The 19537-nt window shown below is 39.8% G+C and overlaps 1 protein-coding gene across 1 annotated transcript in view; it reads left to right on the top strand.

The window, feature by feature from the left end:
- Nucleotides 1-19537, top strand: part of GPC6 (glypican 6) — a 552892-nt gene that overhangs the window by 468583 nt on the left and 64772 nt on the right. Inside the window, exon 5 of the mRNA XM_075265383.1 lies at nucleotides 14210-14340. Coding sequence (XP_075121484.1) covers nucleotides 14210-14340 — 131 coding nt within the window. The remainder of the gene's footprint in view (nucleotides 1-14209; nucleotides 14341-19537) is intronic.

Here is a 19537-nt window from a genome sequence, read left to right as displayed (position 1 = left end):
CTCTTTAGGAAACGTTGCACCACTAGGTTGAAGACGTGGGCCAGGCATGGAACATGTTGGAGTCCGGCAAGCTCCAGAGCTGCTACCAGGTTCCGGCCGTTATCACAAACGACCATGCCTGGGCCCAGGTGCAGCGGCTCAAACCATATTGCCGTCTCATCGAAGAGGGCATCCCTCACCTCGGAGGCAGTGTGCTGTCTGTCCCCCAAGCTGATCAGCTTCAGCACAGCCTGCTGACGTCTACCAACGCCAGTGCTGCAACGTTTCCAACTCGTAGCTGGGGTCAATCTAACAGCGGAGGAGGAGGCGGTGGCGGAGGAGGAGGAGGAGGAGGGGGGTGTTCTTCTCGTGTCCCTGCCAGGAATGTTAGGCGGGGAGACGAGGTACACCGGGCCAGTTTGGGAAGCAGTCCCAGCCTCAACTACATTCACCCAGTGTGCCGTCAGTGAAATGTAGCGTCCCTGTCCGCATGCACTTGTCCACGCGTCGGTGGTCAAGTGGACCTTTGTGCAAAGCGCGGAACTAAGGGCCCGCCTGATGTTGAGTGACATGTGCTGGTGCAAGGCGGGGACGGCACACCGGGAGAAGTAGTGACGGCTAGGGACGGCATAGCGAGGTGCCGCAGTTGCCATCAGGTCCAGGAAGGCGGGAGTTTCAACAAGCCGGAACGCCAACATCTCCTGGGCCAGCAGTTTAGCGATGTTGGCGTTCAAGGCTTGCGCGCGTGGGTGGTTAGCAGTGTATTTCTGCCGCCGCTCCAATGTCTGAGAGATGGTGGGTTGTTGTAAAGAAGCGCCTGATGGTGCCTTTGATGGTGCAGGAGAAGGAGATAAGACAGGAACAGGGGAGGATGAGGGAGAAGTCAACAAAGTGGCGGAGGCAGATGAAGTGGTGTCCTGGCTCGTCCTCTGGAGTGCATCGCCAGCACAGTCAGCAGTGGCAGTGGCAGAGGCAGTGGCAGTGGCGTGAACGGCAGGCGGCCTTTGCCGCTGATTCCAGTGCTTGGATTCCAAATGACGGCGCATTGAAGTGGTGGACAGGTTGCTCTTCTCAGAGCCCCTAATCAATTTCGAGAGGCAAATTGTGCAGACAACACTATATCTGTCCTCGGCGCATTCCTTGAAAAAACTCCACACCTTCGAGAAACGTGCCCTCGAGGTGGGAGTTTTTCGGGGCTGGGTACGAACTGGAACATCTTGGGATGCATCCGGGTGTGGCCTGGCTTCGCCTAAGCTGCTGACCTCTGCCTCTAGCTACCCTTTTTGGTGCTGCACCTGCCTCAACATCCACACTACTTTCCCCGCTTGACATCCCCCCTGTCCAGGTCGGGTCAGTGTCCTCATCATCCACCACTTCCTCTTCCAACTCCTGTCTCATCTCCTCCTCCCGCACAATGCACCGGTCAACTGGATGCCCTGACGGCAACTGCGTCACATCATCGTCGATGAGGGTGGGTTGCTGGTCATCCACCACCAAATCGAACGGAGATGGAGGAGACTCTAGTGTTTGAGCATCTGGACACAGATGCTCCTCTGTTAGGTTCGTGGAATCGTGACGTGGAGAGGCAGGTTGAGGGACAATGAAAGGAGCGGAGAACAGCTCTGGGGAGCAGGGACAGTTGGGGTTATTGTTCTGTGAAGCTTGGGAATTTTGGGAGGAAGGAGGACAAGACTGTTGGGTAATAGGAGGAGAGGAGGCAGAGTCTGACTGGCTGCTGGACAATGTGCTGTAAGCGTTCTCTGACAGCCATTGCAAGACCTGTTCCTGGTTCTCGGGCCTACTAAGGTTTGTACCCTGCAGTTTAGTTAATGTGGCAAGCAACCCTGGCACTGTGGAGTGGCGCAATGCTTGCTGCCCCACAGGAGTAGGCACGGGACGCCCTGTGGCTTCACTGCTACCTTGCTCCCCAGAACCATTCCCCCGACCTCGCCCACGGCCTCGTCCACGTCCCTTTCCGGGAGCCTTGCGCATTTTGAATTCCCAGTTAGAAACTGGCACTATATACCAGTAGCAAAAATTGTGGGTGCACGTAACCCCAATATATTCTTTGAATTACCAGTCAGAAACTGGCACTATATGGCAGTAGCAAGAAATGAGGGTATTTATAACCCCAATATATTCTTTGAATTCCCAGTCAGAAACTGGCACTATATGGCAGTAGCAAGAAATGAGGGTATTTATAACCCCAATATATTCTTTGAATTACCAGTCAGAAACTGGCACTATATACCAGTAGCAAGAAATGAGGGTATTTGTAACCCCAATATATTCTTTGAATTCCCAGTCAGACAATGGCACTATATACCAGTAGCAAGAAATGAGGGTATTTATAACCCCAATATATTCTTTGAATTCCAAGTCAGAAACTGGCACTATATGGCAGTAGCAAGAAATGAGGGTATTTATAACCCCAATATATTCTTTGAATTACCAGTCAGAAACTGGCACTATATACCAGTAGCAAGAAATGAGGGTATTTGTAACCCCAATATATTCTTTGAATTCCCAGTCAGACAATGGCACTATATACCAGTAGCAAAAATTGTGGGTGCACGTAACCCCAATATATTCTTTGAATTACCAGTTAGAAACTGGCACTATATGGCAGTAGCAAGAAATGAGGGTATTTGTAACCCCAATATATTCTTTGAATTCCCAGACAGACAATGGCACTATATACCAGTAGCAAGAAATGAGGGTATTTATAACCCCAATATATTCTTTGAATTCCCAGTCAGAAACTGGCACTATATGGCAGTAGCAAGAAATGAGGGTATTTATAACCCCAATATATTCTTTGAATTACCAGTCAGAAACTGGCACTATATGGCAGTAGCAAGAAATGAGGGTATTTGTAACCCCAATATATTCTTTGAATTCCCAGTCAGACAATGGCACTATATACCAGTAGCAAAAATTGTGGGTGCACGTAACCCCAATATATTCTTTGAATTACCAGTCAGAAACTGGCACTATATGGCAGTAGCAAGAAATGAGGGTATTTGTAACCCCAATATATTCTTTGAATTACCAGTCAGAAACTGGCACTATATACCAGTAGCAAGAAATGAGGGTATTTGTAACCCCAATACATTCTTTGAATTCCCAGTCAGACAATGGCACTATATACCAGTAGCAAGAAATGAGGGTATTTATAACCCCAATATATTCTTTGAATTCCCAGTCAGACAATGGCACTATATACCAGTAGCAAAAATTGTGGGTGCACGTAACCCCAATATATTCTTTGAATTACCAGTTAGAAACTGGCACTATATGGCAGTAGCAAGAAATGAGGGTATTTGTAACCCCAATATATTCTTTGAATTCCCAGTCAGACAATGGCACTATATACCAGTAGCAAGAAATGAGGGTATTTATAACCCCCATATATTCTTTGAATTCCCAGTCAGAAACTGGCACTATATGGCAGTAGCAAGAAATGAGGGTATTTATAACCCCAATATATTCTTTGAATTACCAGTCAGAAACTGGCACTATATGGCAGTAGCAAGAAATGAGGGTATTTGTAACCCCAATATATTCTTTGAATTCCCAGTCAGACAATGGCACTATATACCAGTAGCAAAAATTGTGGGTGCACGTAACCCCAATATATTCTTTGAATTACCAGTCAGAAACTGGCACTATATGGCAGTAGCAAGAAATTAGGGTATTTGTAACCCCAATATATTCTTTGAATTCCCAGTCAGACAATGGCACTATATACCAGTAGCAAAAATTGTGGGTGCACGTAACCCCAATATATTCTTTGAATTCCCAGTCAGAAACTGGCACTATATGGCAGTAGCAAGAAATGAGGGTATTTGTAACCCCAATATATTCTTTGAATTCCCAGTCAGACAGTGGCACTATATACCAGTAGCAAAAATTGTGGGTGCAAGTAACCCCAATATATTCTTTGAATTCCCAGTCAGACAATGGCACTATATACCAATAGCAAGAAATTAGGGTATTTGTAACCCCAATATATTCTTTGAATTCCCAGTCAGACAATGGCACTATATACCAGTAGCAAAAATTGTGGGTGCACGTAACCCCAATATATTCTTTGAATTACCAGTCAGAAACTGGCACTATATGGCAGTAGCAAGAAATGAGGGTATTTGTAACCCCAATATATTCTTTGAATTCCCAGTCAGACAATGGCACTATATACCAGTAGCAAAAATTGTGGGTGCACGTAACCCCAATATATTCTTTGAATTCCCAGTCAGACAATGGCACTATATACCAGTAGCAAGAAATTAGGGTATTTGTAACCCCAATATATTCTTTGAATTCCCAGTCAGACAATGGCACTATATACCAGTAGCAAGAAATGAGGGTATTTATAACCCCAATATATTCTTTGAATTCCCAGTCAGACAATGGCACTATATACCAGTAGCAAGAAATGAGGGTATTTATAACCCCAATATATTCTTTGAATTCCCAGTCAGAAACTGGCACTATATGGCAGTAGCAAGAAATGAGGGTATTTATAACCCCAATATATTCTTTGAATTACCAGTCAGAAACTGGCACTATATACCAGTAGCAAGAAATGAGGGTATTTGTAACCCCAATATATTCTTTGAATTCCCAGACAGACAATGGCACTATATACCAGTAGCAAGAAATGAGGGTATTTATAACCCCAATATATTCTTTGAATTCCCAGTCAGAAACTGGCACTATATGGCAGTAGCAAGAAATGAGGGTATTTATAACCCCAATATATTCTTTGAATTACCAGTCAGAAACTGGCACTATATGGCAGTAGCAAGAAATGAGGGTATTTGTAACCCCAATATATTCTTTGAATTCCCAGTCAGACAATGGCACTATATACCAGTAGCAAAAATTGTGGGTGCACGTAACCCCAATATATTCTTTGAATTACCAGTCAGAAACTGGCACTATATGGCAGTAGCAAGAAATGAGGGTATTTGTAACCCCAATATATTCTTTGAATTACCAGTCAGAAACTGGCACTATATACCAGTAGCAAGAAATGAGGGTATTTGTAACCCCAATACATTCTTTGAATTCCCAGTCAGACAATGGCACTATATACCAGTAGCAAGAAATGAGGGTATTTATAACCCCAATATATTCTTTGAATTCCCAGTCAGACAATGGCACTATATACCAGTAGCAAAAATTGTGGGTGCACGTAACCCCAATATATTCTTTGAATTACCAGTTAGAAACTGGCACTATATGGCAGTAGCAAGAAATGAGGGTATTTGTAACCCCAATATATTCTTTGAATTCCCAGTCAGACAATGGCACTATATACCAGTAGCAAGAAATGAGGGTATTTATAACCCCCATATATTCTTTGAATTCCCAGTCAGAAACTGGCACTATATGGCAGTAGCAAGAAATGAGGGTATTTATAACCCCAATATATTCTTTGAATTACCAGTCAGAAACTGGCACTATATGGCAGTAGCAAGAAATGAGGGTATTTGTAACCCCAATATATTCTTTGAATTCCCAGTCAGACAATGGCACTATATACCAGTAGCAAAAATTGTGGGTGCACGTAACCCCAATATATTCTTTGAATTACCAGTCAGAAACTGGCACTATATGGCAGTAGCAAGAAATTAGGGTATTTGTAACCCCAATATATTCTTTGAATTCCCAGTCAGACAATGGCACTATATACCAGTAGCAAAAATTGTGGGTGCACGTAACCCCAATATATTCTTTGAATTCCCAGTCAGAAACTGGCACTATATGGCAGTAGCAAGAAATGAGGGTATTTGTAACCCCAATATATTCTTTGAATTCCCAGTCAGAAACTGGCACTATATGGCAGTAGCAAGAAATGAGGGTATTTGTAACCCCAATATATTCTTTGAATTCCCAGTCAGACAATGGCACTATATACCAGTAGCAAAAATTGTGGGTGCACGTAACCCCAATATATTCTTTGAATTCCCAGTCAGATAATGGCACTATATACCAGTAGCAAGAAATGAGGGTATTTGTAACCCCAATATATTCTTTGAATTCCCAGTCAGACAATGGCACTATATACCAGTAGCAAGAAATGAGGGTATTTATAACCCCAATATATTCTTTGAATTCCCAGTCAGACAATGGCACTATATACCAGTAGCAAGAAATGAGGGCATTTATAACCCCAATATATTCTTTGAATTCCCAGTCAGAAACTGGCACTATATGGCAGTAGCAAGAAATGAGGGTATTTATAACCCCAATATATTCTTTGAATTACCAGTCAGAAACTGGCACTATATACCAGTAGCAAGAAATGAGGGTATTTGTAACCCCAATATATTCTTTGAATTCCCAGTCAGACAATGGCACTATATACCAGTAGCAAAAATTGTGGGTGCACGTAACCCCAATATATTCTTTGAATTACCAGTCAGAAACTGGCACTATATGGCAGTAGCAAGAAATGAGGGTATTTGTAACCCCAATATATTCTTTGAATTCCCAGTCAGAAACTGGCACTATATGGCAGTAGCAAGAAATGAGGGTATTTGTAACAACAAAATATATTTTTTGAATTCCCAGTCAGACAATGGCACTATATACCAGTAGCAAGAAATGAGGTTATTTGTAACCCCAATATATTCTTTGAATTCCCAGTGAGACAATGGCACTATATACCAGTAGCAAAAATTGTGGGTGCACGTAACCCCAATATATTCTTTGAAATACCAGTCAGACAATGGCACTATATACCAGTAGCAAGAAATGAGGGTATTTGTAACCCCAATATATTCTTTGAATTCCCAGTCAGACAATGGCACTATATACCAGTAGCAAGAAATGAGGGTATTTATAACCCCAATATATTCTTTGAATTCCCAGTCAGACAATGGCACTATATACCAGTAGCAAGAAATGAGGGTATTTATAACCCCAATATATTCTTTGAATTCCCAGTCAGACAATGGCACTATATACCAGTAGCAAGAAATGAGGGTATTTATAACCCCAATATATTCTTTGAATTCCCAGTCAGACAATGGCACTATATACCAGTAGCAAGAAATTTGGGTATTTGTAACCCCAATATATTCTTTGAATTCCCAGTCAGACAATGGCACTATATGGCAGTAGCAAAAATAGTGGGTGTATATAGCCCCAATTCTATTGCTAGGGGACTTGCAGGGTATTTCTGGGGTGAAGGTGGGGGGGCACACCGTTGGAACGGGGATTTGGGGTGTATATATGGGGTATACGGGAATACACTGTCAGTGTATTCCATTCAGGATCCTGGGAAAGCTGGGTTGCGGCGATTGAGCCTGTCAGTGCCACGTTACACTGACAAGCTTCTCCCTGGAATTTAGCTCTTATAAGAGCTGTTGTGGTTGTCTTCTCCTTCCTATCCTAGCCTGTCCCTGCCTACCCAGAATCTAAGCCCTAGCTAACTGGACGGAAACCTCCGTCCCCGGTGAATTGCAAGCTCAGAATGACGCGAAGCTGGGCGTCGCTGTTCTTTTAAATTAGAGGTCACATGTTTTCGGCAGCCAATGGGTTTTGCCTACTTTTTTCAACGTCACCGGTGTCGTAGTTCCTGTCCCACCTACCCTGCGCTGTTATTGGAGCAAAAAAGGCGCCAGGGAAGGTGGGAGGGGAATCGAGTAATGGCGCACTTTACCACGCGGTGTTCGATTCGAACATGCCGAACAGCCTAATATCCGATCGAACATGAGTTCGATAGAACACTGTTCGCTCATCTCTACTTCTGAGCAGACACCAATGGTAGTGTGAACCCTATCTTACAGGTTTTTACAGGGTTTACTTTTATATGTATTCTAGGGAACAGGGGCAATTTGAATGTTTATTGTTTTTTGGGGGGGTTAATCCATTTTTTTTTTTTTAACTGTTTTCATTTTTTACTATTGTATTTGCCCCTGCCCAGGAGACTTGATCTATCATCAATAGCTATAATACAGTGACAAATACCGGACAATTAGATACAACAGTTATAACGAAGGCTTAAATGTGGACATTTCTTCATGCAATCGCTGTAATAAATTCATGGGATTCCATTACCATGATTTCTTTAAATGAAATAAAGTTAACAAAAACTTTGTACCTGTTGAGAGAAGTCTGGCAATACCTGGATTATTGAGATGTTCACAGGGTAGCATGTGGTCTTGTTTTCCAAGGGGAAAGAATGAGGTTGCTACAGTCACCTTTAGTTAATGGATTTTGGACCATCTTGTTCTGTACTTTATAAGTCTGAGAAACTGTTGCTTTTCAATGTTTAGGATGAAGAGATAACCAATAGGAATAAAAAACATACTGTATAGGAATTAAGATTCCCTTCCCATAGTGACAGAGTATACAGCTGATCACATCACTCCAGTTACAGTCCTATGAAAAAGTTTGGGCACCCCTGTTAATCTTAATCATTTTTAGTTCTAAATATTTTGGTGTTTATAACAGCCATTTCAGTTTGATATATCTAATAACTGATGGACACAGTAATATTCCAGGATTGAAATGAGGTTTATTGTACTAACAGAAAATGTGCAATATGCATTAAACCAAAATTTGACCGGTGCAAAAGTATGGGCACCTCAACAGAAAAGTGACATTAATATTTAGTATATCCTCCTTTTGCAAAGATAACAGCCTCTAGTCGCTTCCTGTAGCTTTTAATCAGTTCCTGGATCCTGGTTGAAGGTATTTTGGACCATTCCTCTGTACAAAACTACCAACGGTAGTGTGAACACCCCCTAATATAGCCAAAAAACCAGTACATCAGACTATTAAAATATTTGTAAGGAAAATATATAACAACTGTGCATAAATTAATAGTACATTGTGTGAAGACAAGGAATAAAACTGTTTCTGGTCATTTTATTTTAGCAGTTTTCCCAACTGCACACAACAATTTTCAGATGTACGGAAGCTAATGGGTGGGAAGATGTCTGTTTCTATCAATCGTTCTAGGCTCCTGCTGCTCCTCCCCCTCCCTTCTCTATAGAGTTCTATGTAATCTGACATCTCTTTGAGCTGCAGTCCATCTTGTTTTAGTAATATGATTCAAAGGAATTTTTGGTGACTTCTAATAACTTTCCAATTTACAATATAGTGTTCATTGTTATTTTTCCGTATATAATCTTTTATTTGATATTTAGCCCATTTATTTTTAATTGAAGCTGTATTCTATAACCTTACAATGTACAGTATTTTGTACCAGAATAGCTTTATTGCATTCTTTAGATGCTTACTGTACATCGTGTATGACATTTATGTCAAGTAGAAAATCTACTCCTGGGAATATTCAGGCAGGCTCTGCAATCTTTGTCAAAATTGTTAATTGTCATCTCCTTAGTGAGATGTGCGCTGTAATCCGAAGCTCAGGTGAACATCTGGTGAGTTAACATAGTCATTAATGAATTGATTTAATGTAACATATTGTTTGATTATTTTATTACTGGAGTACATTTGTGTGCAATGTTTTTGCTTCCTCTCTTTTAATATCACTCCATTTAAAGGATACCTGAGTTTTCATGAAAAGTTTAAATATCTGCAGGGTCTTTTTGGTCAGTATTTTCTATGACTGTACAAGCCTTCATATAGGGTGTCCTATCATATTTTCTGCCGCAAATATCCCCATGATGGCTGAAGCACATTGTAAATTTGTCTCTAAGGTAGGGGGCATGTATGATAAGGAGCATTCTACCTCCTCCCTTATCCATTCTAACTACTACTGGTTTATTTACATGTTACACTAGGCTGACACTAGCATTGGCTGTCTGTTGTTCTGATCTGTTGAAGGCCAGAATAATGGACAGGTCGACCAATAAAATAGCATTTACACATGGAACCTGATAGTCTGCATTGACTATAATGGGGTCCATCAGGTTTCCATTGTTTTTAAACTGAAAGCAGCAGATGAAAAAACTGTGTGCGCAGGACTTTTTTGTCTGCCATTTTCAAATGGACCTTGTAATGGAATCTCAAGTGGAATTTCCAACACAAATATGAATTTAGCCTAATTCTTTCATAAGTAACTGTAAAACAGCTAAACATAGCTGAGAAAAGCCCAGAAGATCTGGGAATACAGAGCTGCAAATACAGGCTGTATACATGCAGGCACGATGAAGCTAGAAATATTCCTGACACAGGAAAAAAGCAATCTATGACCATTGTAAGGAAAACTGCTTGTTGTCTGTGAATAGTATCCCATCTGTAACTACACAAGCAGCCAGAAATAGATAGTAGGCGTTTCTTACATTGTAAGCTGTGAGATGTGGAGAATGTTTAGAGCAATGCAGAGAAAGCAGTGTGTAGAGGTTTGTGGAGGAAAAGATTCTAATAATTTTTAATGGAACAAGAACAAAAAAAAAAAAAAACAAGTGAAGGTGTGAACTTAAACTTACAAAGCATAAAAATAGTATTTATCACTATTGTCCATATAAAACAAAACCTTAAATTATGCAAACACAGTACGTCAGAATTTTAAATGACTAATTATTCATTCAGCTCTTGTGACAGATAGGGAAACGCTGGACTTTGGTAACAAATTCTGCTTTTGCACAGATAACAAAAGTGAAATACAGCATATACAAGGCAGCACATTTGCCATAATTATCAGTTTAAAGTGGTATTCTCATCTCAAGGATCCTATCTATACTGCTAGCTTATGTAAATTAAAGCATTTTCCTAAATACATTTTCCTTTGCTTGCCTGCTATGTGAAATTATTCCTCCCATTGTTTACACATTCCTTGAAGCACGGCCTATGTGATATGACAGGGCAGATTACATGAGTCAGTGCTCTCTGGTGGGACTGAGTGCTCTAACTCTTATTTACAGCTCTGCCTGCACAACAATCAGTCCACAGTCAAAGCTGACTCCCACCAATTTGCTGAAAAATACAGGAAGTGAGAAGAAGAAACAGCAGGCAAAGCTGCTGAAACATGGAAATGGGAAAAGCCCATGTAGTTATCACAGCTAATAATTGGCATATATAGAGCAACAAAATGAAAATTTCAATACAAAAACAAATAAAATTCTTCATATACAGATTAGTATTCCACTTTATTCAAATCAAAGGTTAAAAGAGATTGCTTGAAATGCTTGAATCACATCACACTAATATTACTATATCACAGTAAATCGTGTCGCAGATGAAGAAATGCTCTGAAGTACTGCAGAACTCATTGAGACCAATTTATCAAGATTTGCACTTTGGCCCATGGTTTTAATCCCTATGTTTATTGGCTCTGACATTTTAATAATTCAGATGTATTACATGGGTTCCCCATGCACCGGAACTGAACCCTTCACTGGTTGGAACTACAGTAGTTTTCAGCTATAACTTACATCGGTTTATATCTATGTTATAATAAATTTGTCAGGCCAAGGCATAATCAGGCCATGTTAATTTCCATTCTGCCCACTTATTACAGTTCGATTTTTAGTTTTCTAAGGTGGTTATAAAAGGGAAAGCTAATCTCTGATTCACAGATAGTTACAGGGGAAATCAGCAAAAAAAAATGTCATGTCAATATTCTCCACTAAAGGTCTATAGGAGTCACGTCTTAAAAAAATAAGTAAATAAATAAATAAATAGAAATAATATTTTTAATAGAAAAATTAACACAAAAAATAAATTAAAAAACAGCACCACATCCACATAACAGGTTCTAGTCTCACCCAAGTGACACAAAACTTAATGTCGCAAACACTAAAATTTCTGTGATGGACAGTGAAGGCTATTTAAAAAAAATTGTAGCACTTTGTGATATTAAAAACAAATAAAATTAAAAAAACAGACCTGTTTACCCCTTCCCCTTTTTCACATTTCCTTGGATATTAAAAAAAGTAAACCATATAAAAATGAAGCCTTATGTATCACTGAAAAATTACCGAAAAATTATTTGACTATCCCGACTAAAAAATGTTGTAAAACTTCAAAACTACATTTACTAAAAAAAAAAACTAAATTATGTCCAAGCATGAAATGTCCCTGTCATGAAGTGGTTAAAATAGATTTACATTTATGAGACTATTTTCTAAAACAACAGATTTTTGTCCATTTCACTATAACAGAGATTGAATCTATGATTTATGACACGACATTTTTTCATACCATAATGTGCCCTTTGCTGCATTGCATCAATTTTGGCAAACTATTCCAGATGTTCATTTCAGCTCATTTCATATTAACTGCAAGAAAAATTAATGACATTTGTGCAACATAAAGAAATTTCACTGCTGATCACATATAAACCGATTAAGTGTATTCATGTATAAGTATATGTATGTATGTGTCCACCTACCTTATAGAAATAATTCACATTATAACTGATGGCATGACAAACAGTACTGTTATCTCTGTATAGGCTGACAAAGAGCAACAACTCCTTAAGATGTCACAAATTAAGTTATGACAACTAGAGATGAGCGAGTAGTACTCGATCGAGTAGGTATTCGATTGAATACTACGGTATTCAAAATACTCGTACTCGATCGAGTACCACTCGCTATTCGATTGTAAAAGTTCGATGCAGAACCAGCATTGATTGGCCAACTGCTATGCAGTCGGCCAATCAACGCTGGTTCTTCTCCTACCTTTAGAAGTCTTCTCCGTGCAGCTTTCCCACGGCGTCTTCCAGCTCTTCATTCACTCTGCCAGGCATCGGGCCTGGGCAGAGCCGACTTGATCAAACGTTGCCTACCCCTGAAACGACCCTTTTTACCCCCATAGACTATAATAGGGTTCAATAGTCGATTCGAGTAGTCAAATATTGAGGAGCTACTCAAAATGAATATCGAACCTCGAACATTTTACTGTTCGCTCATCTCCAATGACAACGTATTGGTAACACAGGAAAGGTAACTTTCTTCTCTCTGAGAGAGAGGGAAGAGGAAATGTCCAGTCTCCCTGTATGTCTAAACCACCATGTAAAACTCACCAAACAAGATATAATTCTAAATTTAGAATTTATATTTATTGATAAGAGGTCCACGGGGGTTGCCCTGGTCCCAACCTAGCCTTAGCTTTGATGGCTTTTTAAGTGTCATAGTTGTCCTGGATTTCCAGTGAGTGTAGAGTTTCTGATCAGTTACATATAAATGTAATAGCTAGATATTGGGGAAAGAGGCATCCAAAAAGCAAAATAATTTTTAATATCTAGTGTGAGAAGGTGACAGGCAAAGTGCTGGAATCCAAACATATCAGCCCCAGGCTTCTGACATATGTGTGGTCCAGGGCAGATCTGGAATAGGCCTCAGCCCAGGTGTAGATCCTTGGCTCATTACTGAGCCAGAAAAAGGCTGCAGAGCCTGCATCCTAGTACAGTTCCTTATAGGAAAAGGAGGTGTATGGTTCTGTCCTGTAACCCCGAGTCTGGTGAGACTAAGTTATGTTTGTTTTGTTTGGGTGGCTGGTAGTAAGCCACACTTATAGTTAGGTTAACCTTACTGTTTAGTTAGTGCCCAGACGAGCAGGTATTTACCTTGTTTTTGCCTGAAGTTAAGGCTGTATGTTGTTTAGTTAATTTTCTACCTGAAGTCAAGGTTTATTTGTTTTCCTGTTCTTTCTAAATAAATCATTTACTGCACATTTTGTGTCCCAGTCTTGACTGTTTGGGTCCGCACCACTGCTTCTACCGAGCTACATTCCCCACAGCAGATATATTATCAAACCCTTGAATGCACTATTGATATATCGAAATATAGTTAAAAATCGTTACACTTTAAACAGAACTTTGCACGGTTGTAAAAGATTTCATTTACCACCATTGTCACCACTGCTTAAGCAATATGAAAAGGGAAAAGAACTGTAATCACACAAGATATTGTGTGTTCTTAGTTGATATACATGCATGATATGATGATATATGTACAAATATATATATTATGTATACAGGACACTTTATGAATTGTCCCATAGGAAAACTATTTGGATTAGAGAAAGTCATCAGGTAGGTTTGAAAGTTGTCAACAATTTGCTTAAAAGTATTCAACCTTTTAATGATAATAAGGATCAATCTCCAGCTCTTTATAGATAGTCTATGGTGATGTGTCAGGTGTGTTTGCAATATTGTGTAGACATCTATTTATTGTCAAGAAGCAATTAATTCATGGCTGGGAAATGAGCTCTGTGTGTATGGTGACCTTTCAGTGGTGCTGTTTAGATTTGGCTGCTGACCTTTCTTTTACTTGCGATTGTTTTTGTGTTTTGACAGATGCTATGCTTCTAGTTGCTGACAGGTTGGAGGGACCATTCAATATCGAGTCAGTTATGGATCCTATCGATATGAAAATTTCTGAAGCCATCATGAACCTGCAAGAAAACAGCATGCAAGTGTCAGGGAAGGTAATTAGCATCACTCATCATAATTAATGTGACAGATCAATGCCCATTATGGCGTATCAGGTCGGAGCTTCTAGAAGCGGCGTGACTTGAATATTTTATGCACTAGAAAGTTGTTAGGCATTGAACAATTATTCATTATATAACAATGTAAAAAAGACTGGTAGAAAAATTCTAGTTCAGTCATCAAAATAACATCTAAAATTTCAAGAATAAGAGCTTTTTCCATTCTGATGTACAAATAATGTATTATATAATGTTTATTAATTTGGGTGGAATTTGGCTATGAGGAAGAAGAAATGCCAGAAGTAGAAATAGATATAGATAATCTTCTAGATGCAGCTAGTGAAGAAGAACGTGTTATAATGGAAAATTATAGGAAGTACATCGCCAATTCTATCTTTCTTTCCACTCTTATGCTAGGTTCACACGAGCGTTCGGGCGAATCCGCGAACATGTGACTATAGCCTTACATGATTTTGCATTTAATTTCAACAGAAGTGATCATATGTCGTACATGTCTTTCTGTGCACTTATTATAATGTTCTGCAGAGATCAAGAGACAAATTTTAAGAAAAATTTAACTATTTTGTTAAACAAAATTTCAGGGACTATAACCACTGGTGAGGTTTCGTCATCAACATGTAGCTAATGAAGAGAAAAAAAAAGAGAAAGTATTTTTTAACCCTTTAAGGATGGAGGGTAATTTGTACAATAATGTTTGCCAACTTTTTTCATATTTTCCTTCCACGCCTTCCAAGATTCATAGCTTTTTATTTTTCTGTCAACACAGCTATATGCGGTCGTATTTTTCACCATTTTGGGGTACATATGTTTTGATTTTATTTTACTCTGCCGTTGAGACACTGTGGACCACTCGCTCTTGTTACAAACTCTCTTATGCCTTGACATCACAAGTTTGGCTCTCTCTTAGATCTCTTTGTCCTATTGAAGAAAAACATGAAAAATACATTTCCCTTCCTTTTTGTATATTTTTCTGAATATTAAAAAAGTAAAAACATGCAAAAATAATAATGACAAACATAACGCCGTGTGTATCAATGAAAAAGAAGCCAAAGTTATTTGAGTAATCCAAATGAAGAAGGTGCATAAAAATATGAAAACATGTCTAATTATGAACCAGGGAAAATGGCCCAGTCATAAAGGGGTTCACATAGTGATATTTCAGCAATATTGCAATTCTTAAAGTGGTAGAGCTTTGTATCACGCTAACCTGGTATGTGTACATTAAAATAGGGTTGTCCGCACCACAGAAATGTGCGGCATATCACAACAATATGCTATAAACCTCTAATCTGAGTCCGACCACTGGAGTGCTAGGCTGAATTTGTAACTCCCACAGGAGTGAATAGAGAGAATCCCACTTTCACCACCTCTCTATTAACCCTTTCACTGTCAAGCACATAGCTCTACGTCCTCCCAAGGTGGCACATCAGTAGCGGAGGACGTAGCTACTACGTCCTCCCTACTAATGCCGATATCTCTGGACTGCATCAACATATCTTGATGCTAATATCACCGGATCTAGGAGCACCAAAAAAAAAGGGTGTCCTCAAGACAAACGTTAAAACTTAACTTTTATTGTAAAATCAAGTAAAAGGTCAGGGCAGGCGGCCCCTATTGTTAAAGATAAAAAAAATTCTAGGAGTGTGGTATACATTCCAAACACTAGGGAATCTGAGTGTAGTCCCCTTATTCTGGGAGTAAGACTGCCTAGTGAGTATATATTCAATTAACTTCTAGACACCTAATGTTATTGATAACAAATAAAACTACTGTGTACCATAACCTAGCAATATTATCTCTGATATACTGTCTCCTAGGCTAGTAGTGCTCCAATGTTCCAATAGATTAACCCTTCTATTCTCAGGTCCACTCTCCTACTGATACCTAAGGGAGATTGAGAGCCTTCTGTTTTCAGCCCACACCTATCTCCTACATGGGGTTAACAATGAGTGTTCCTAGGTGCTAGAAGGTCGACCCCCTGGAAGTATCGGGACCCACCACCAGGGTCCCGAGAACTGCGGTTCTGACCGCACATCGTGTGCTATCAAGAATTTTATTGTCTCCTGATGATTTTTAGTTAAAGAAACGTATTGAGACAAATATATGGAGAATGGTGGGAGGAACAATATCACCATATCGGTTTATCATAACTAGACTCTGGGACTAGATTTTGGAGTCCTTCTTTGAGCTGTAGCCTGTCAAGTGCAGATCATAAAAATGCAACAAAATCTGCAACAAAAAAAGCTGCATTTCCACAATGTGGAGCTTTAGCCTTAAGAGGCACTGACTTTTAAAATGCAATAGAGCCAATTTATTAAAATCGGCATGCCAGTCTTAATGTTTTGTTTAACTGGTGGTAGATACACCAGAATTATTAAAAGACTATGAACTCTTAATTCTGTTTCACCTTGGGGTATGTTCAAACTAGCATTCAGGTTTCCGTCCCTCTGGCCTGCATGGGGACCTGAAAGACGGAAACCCTGTCCACTTAAAAAGTGGTTACATGTAGAAGCTCACAGACCTCACAGACTATAATGGCTCCGACGTTTTTCCTTGCAGGACTTATCTCTATGACAATTTTAAGTGGAATCTAGAATGGAGTCCCCTACAGTGTGAACCTGGCGTTAGGAGAATCTACACCAGTCATAGATTTCAGCTATAACTCAAGAATAGTTTTTTTGAGTACATCATACTAGATCTGTCAGCCTGAGGCGTCCCCACCCTAGCCTGACTTGACCTTGCCCATCTCTGTTCATATTTTATAAATGTGATAAGAAGGGAATAAAAGGCAAAAGGTCACAATTTTGCACAAAATCCCTGGAATGTGCCAAAATGAATATTTTCATCTTCATCGGTTGCTCCCCTCTGAAGTCCCTCCACTGGCTACCCATTGCCCAGCGAATAGAGTTCAAGCTACTAACGTTAACATACAAAGCGATCCACAACCTGTCCCCTCCATATATCTCTGAACTAATTTCCCACTACCTGCCCACACGTAACCTCAGATCCTCCAATGACCTCCTACTCCGCTCTGCTCTCATCTGCTCCTCACACAACAGTCTCCAAGATTTCTCCCGTGCATCCCCCATACTCTGGAACTCCTTACCACGCCACATAAGACTGACCCCCACAATCACAGGCTTCAAGAAGGCCCTGAAGACTCACCTATTCAGGAAGGCCTACAACCTCCAATAACACTACCACCACACCACCATCTGTACAGTCTCCCCATCTCCTTCTGTCTCTACCCCCTTCCCCCATAGATTGTAAGCCCTTGCGGGCAGGGCCCTCTATCCATCTGTGCCAGTCGGTCATTGTTAGTATTATATCTACCTGTATATTTTGTGTATTGTATGTAACCCCCAAATGTAAAGCACCATGGAATTAATGGTGCTAAATAAATAATAATAATAATAATAATAATAATAATAATAATAATGCTTTGTATGCCAGAAAAGTGGTGTACAAAGCTTGATAAGTTAGCCCCAATTCGTCAAACAAGTTTTTCATGCACAGTTGCTTAGGTTCGGTTGCTTTTTGATGGCAGGAACAGCATAGTCCGCAGTTATATTCTTGCTATCACACAGTGGCTCAGTGGTTAGCACTGCAGCCTTGCAGCGCTGGAGTCCTGGTGTTCAAATCCCGCCAAGGGCAATAAACCATCTGCAGGGAGTTTGTATATTCTCTCTGTGTTTGTATGGATTTCCATCCCATATTCCAAAGACATACTGATAGGGAAAAATGTACATTGTGAGCTCTATGTGGGGCTCACAATCCACATTAAAAAAAAAAAAAAAAAAGAATGCCGTGACTTGAAGGAAACCTGACAGACCCCCTTATCAGTCAGTGATATCCATTAGGAACTACTTGTGTCCATTTGGAAACCCATCATAGTTGTCATGTAATATAATTTATTGTAATGTGGACTACAGACCACAAAAAGGTAAACCAGGCAGTTTGGTGTTTCAAAGTATATACTGAACTGTATAATGGTTTCCATATAATAAATGTAACCTGTGACTGTATTGACTTTAGATAAATATAGAAATTCATTTACCATCTAAATGGAAGTGAAGAGAGAACAACCTTAGGGGTTTGAAGATAATGAAAACAATAATCCTAAAGATAAATGAAATTTTACTATTTATGGGAGAACCTATAGTCTCATATGTTTTACGTAATGCCTATTTGTTGGGATATGCTTTATAGAAAGCCGTCTGCGTTTGCATTTTTATTATTCCTTCAATAAAAGGGATGTGGTGCTTGTTTATTGATCAGTTTGGTTGAGAGCAGACTATGTCCTATATATTACATTCAAAGTAGAGTGTTTTGTCTTCACTTAGGAGAAATATCATTAAGTTCTCTGGTCTTTTACTTGTTCAATTTGCTCCATTTTAAAGAGCCTTTGACATGACAATAAACATCTACAATGATAGTTATTTCTCGCTTTCCAATTTAAGCTCTTTATTTGATCAGAGGGATACAATTTATTGGTATTCTGCACCACACCAACAGCTGTTTGCTAGGTAATATTAAACTCTTAATCGACTTGGATTGTTCTTCAGAAATTTAGCAGTTATGTTAGCTTAAATTGTCACTCTACAGGCTGGATGTCTTAGAGAACCAATTTATTTTTCCTTCTATCTAAGATTCAACAAATGTACACTGCAATGTAAAATCAAAATAGTATTCCATTCTCTTACAAGAAATTGGTACATACCACTTCTATATATTACCAATCATTACCCTTACGGCCAAGGTCAATTCTGCTAAATAGTGATGAGTGAAGATAACAGAATATCTAGTCTCAAAGAATCCAGTGCACTAGCTTGGAACATAAGCTATACCGTACTAAGTATACTATCAATGGGGGGGCGGAGCCTGACCGCTGAACGAGACGGCCGCTTGAGAGAGGAGCTCCCGTCACACCGCCTGAATATAGGTACTCACAGCCTTCACTGAAGCCGCAATGGTCAAGCCGCAGAGGGACAAAGCCGGGGAGCGTCCGGAGACCCCAAAAAGTAAGAAACACTTAGGGGATTTGGAGAGACACAGCACCTATATCTCGCACCTATTTTAAAAAGATTTTGGCCCAAACTTTGTCTCAGGCCCTTACCCCTGTGATGAAGTAGCTAGGGGAAATCAAAGCGGAGATGGGACATATGGGGGGGCG

The sequence above is a fragment of the Leptodactylus fuscus genome, chromosome 2 (assembly GCF_031893055.1).
Source record: "Leptodactylus fuscus isolate aLepFus1 chromosome 2, aLepFus1.hap2, whole genome shotgun sequence".
Lineage (NCBI taxonomy): Eukaryota > Metazoa > Chordata > Amphibia > Anura > Leptodactylidae > Leptodactylus > Leptodactylus fuscus.
Note: the sequence above shows the minus strand (reverse complement) of the source record. Positions and strands in the feature narration are given on the sequence as shown.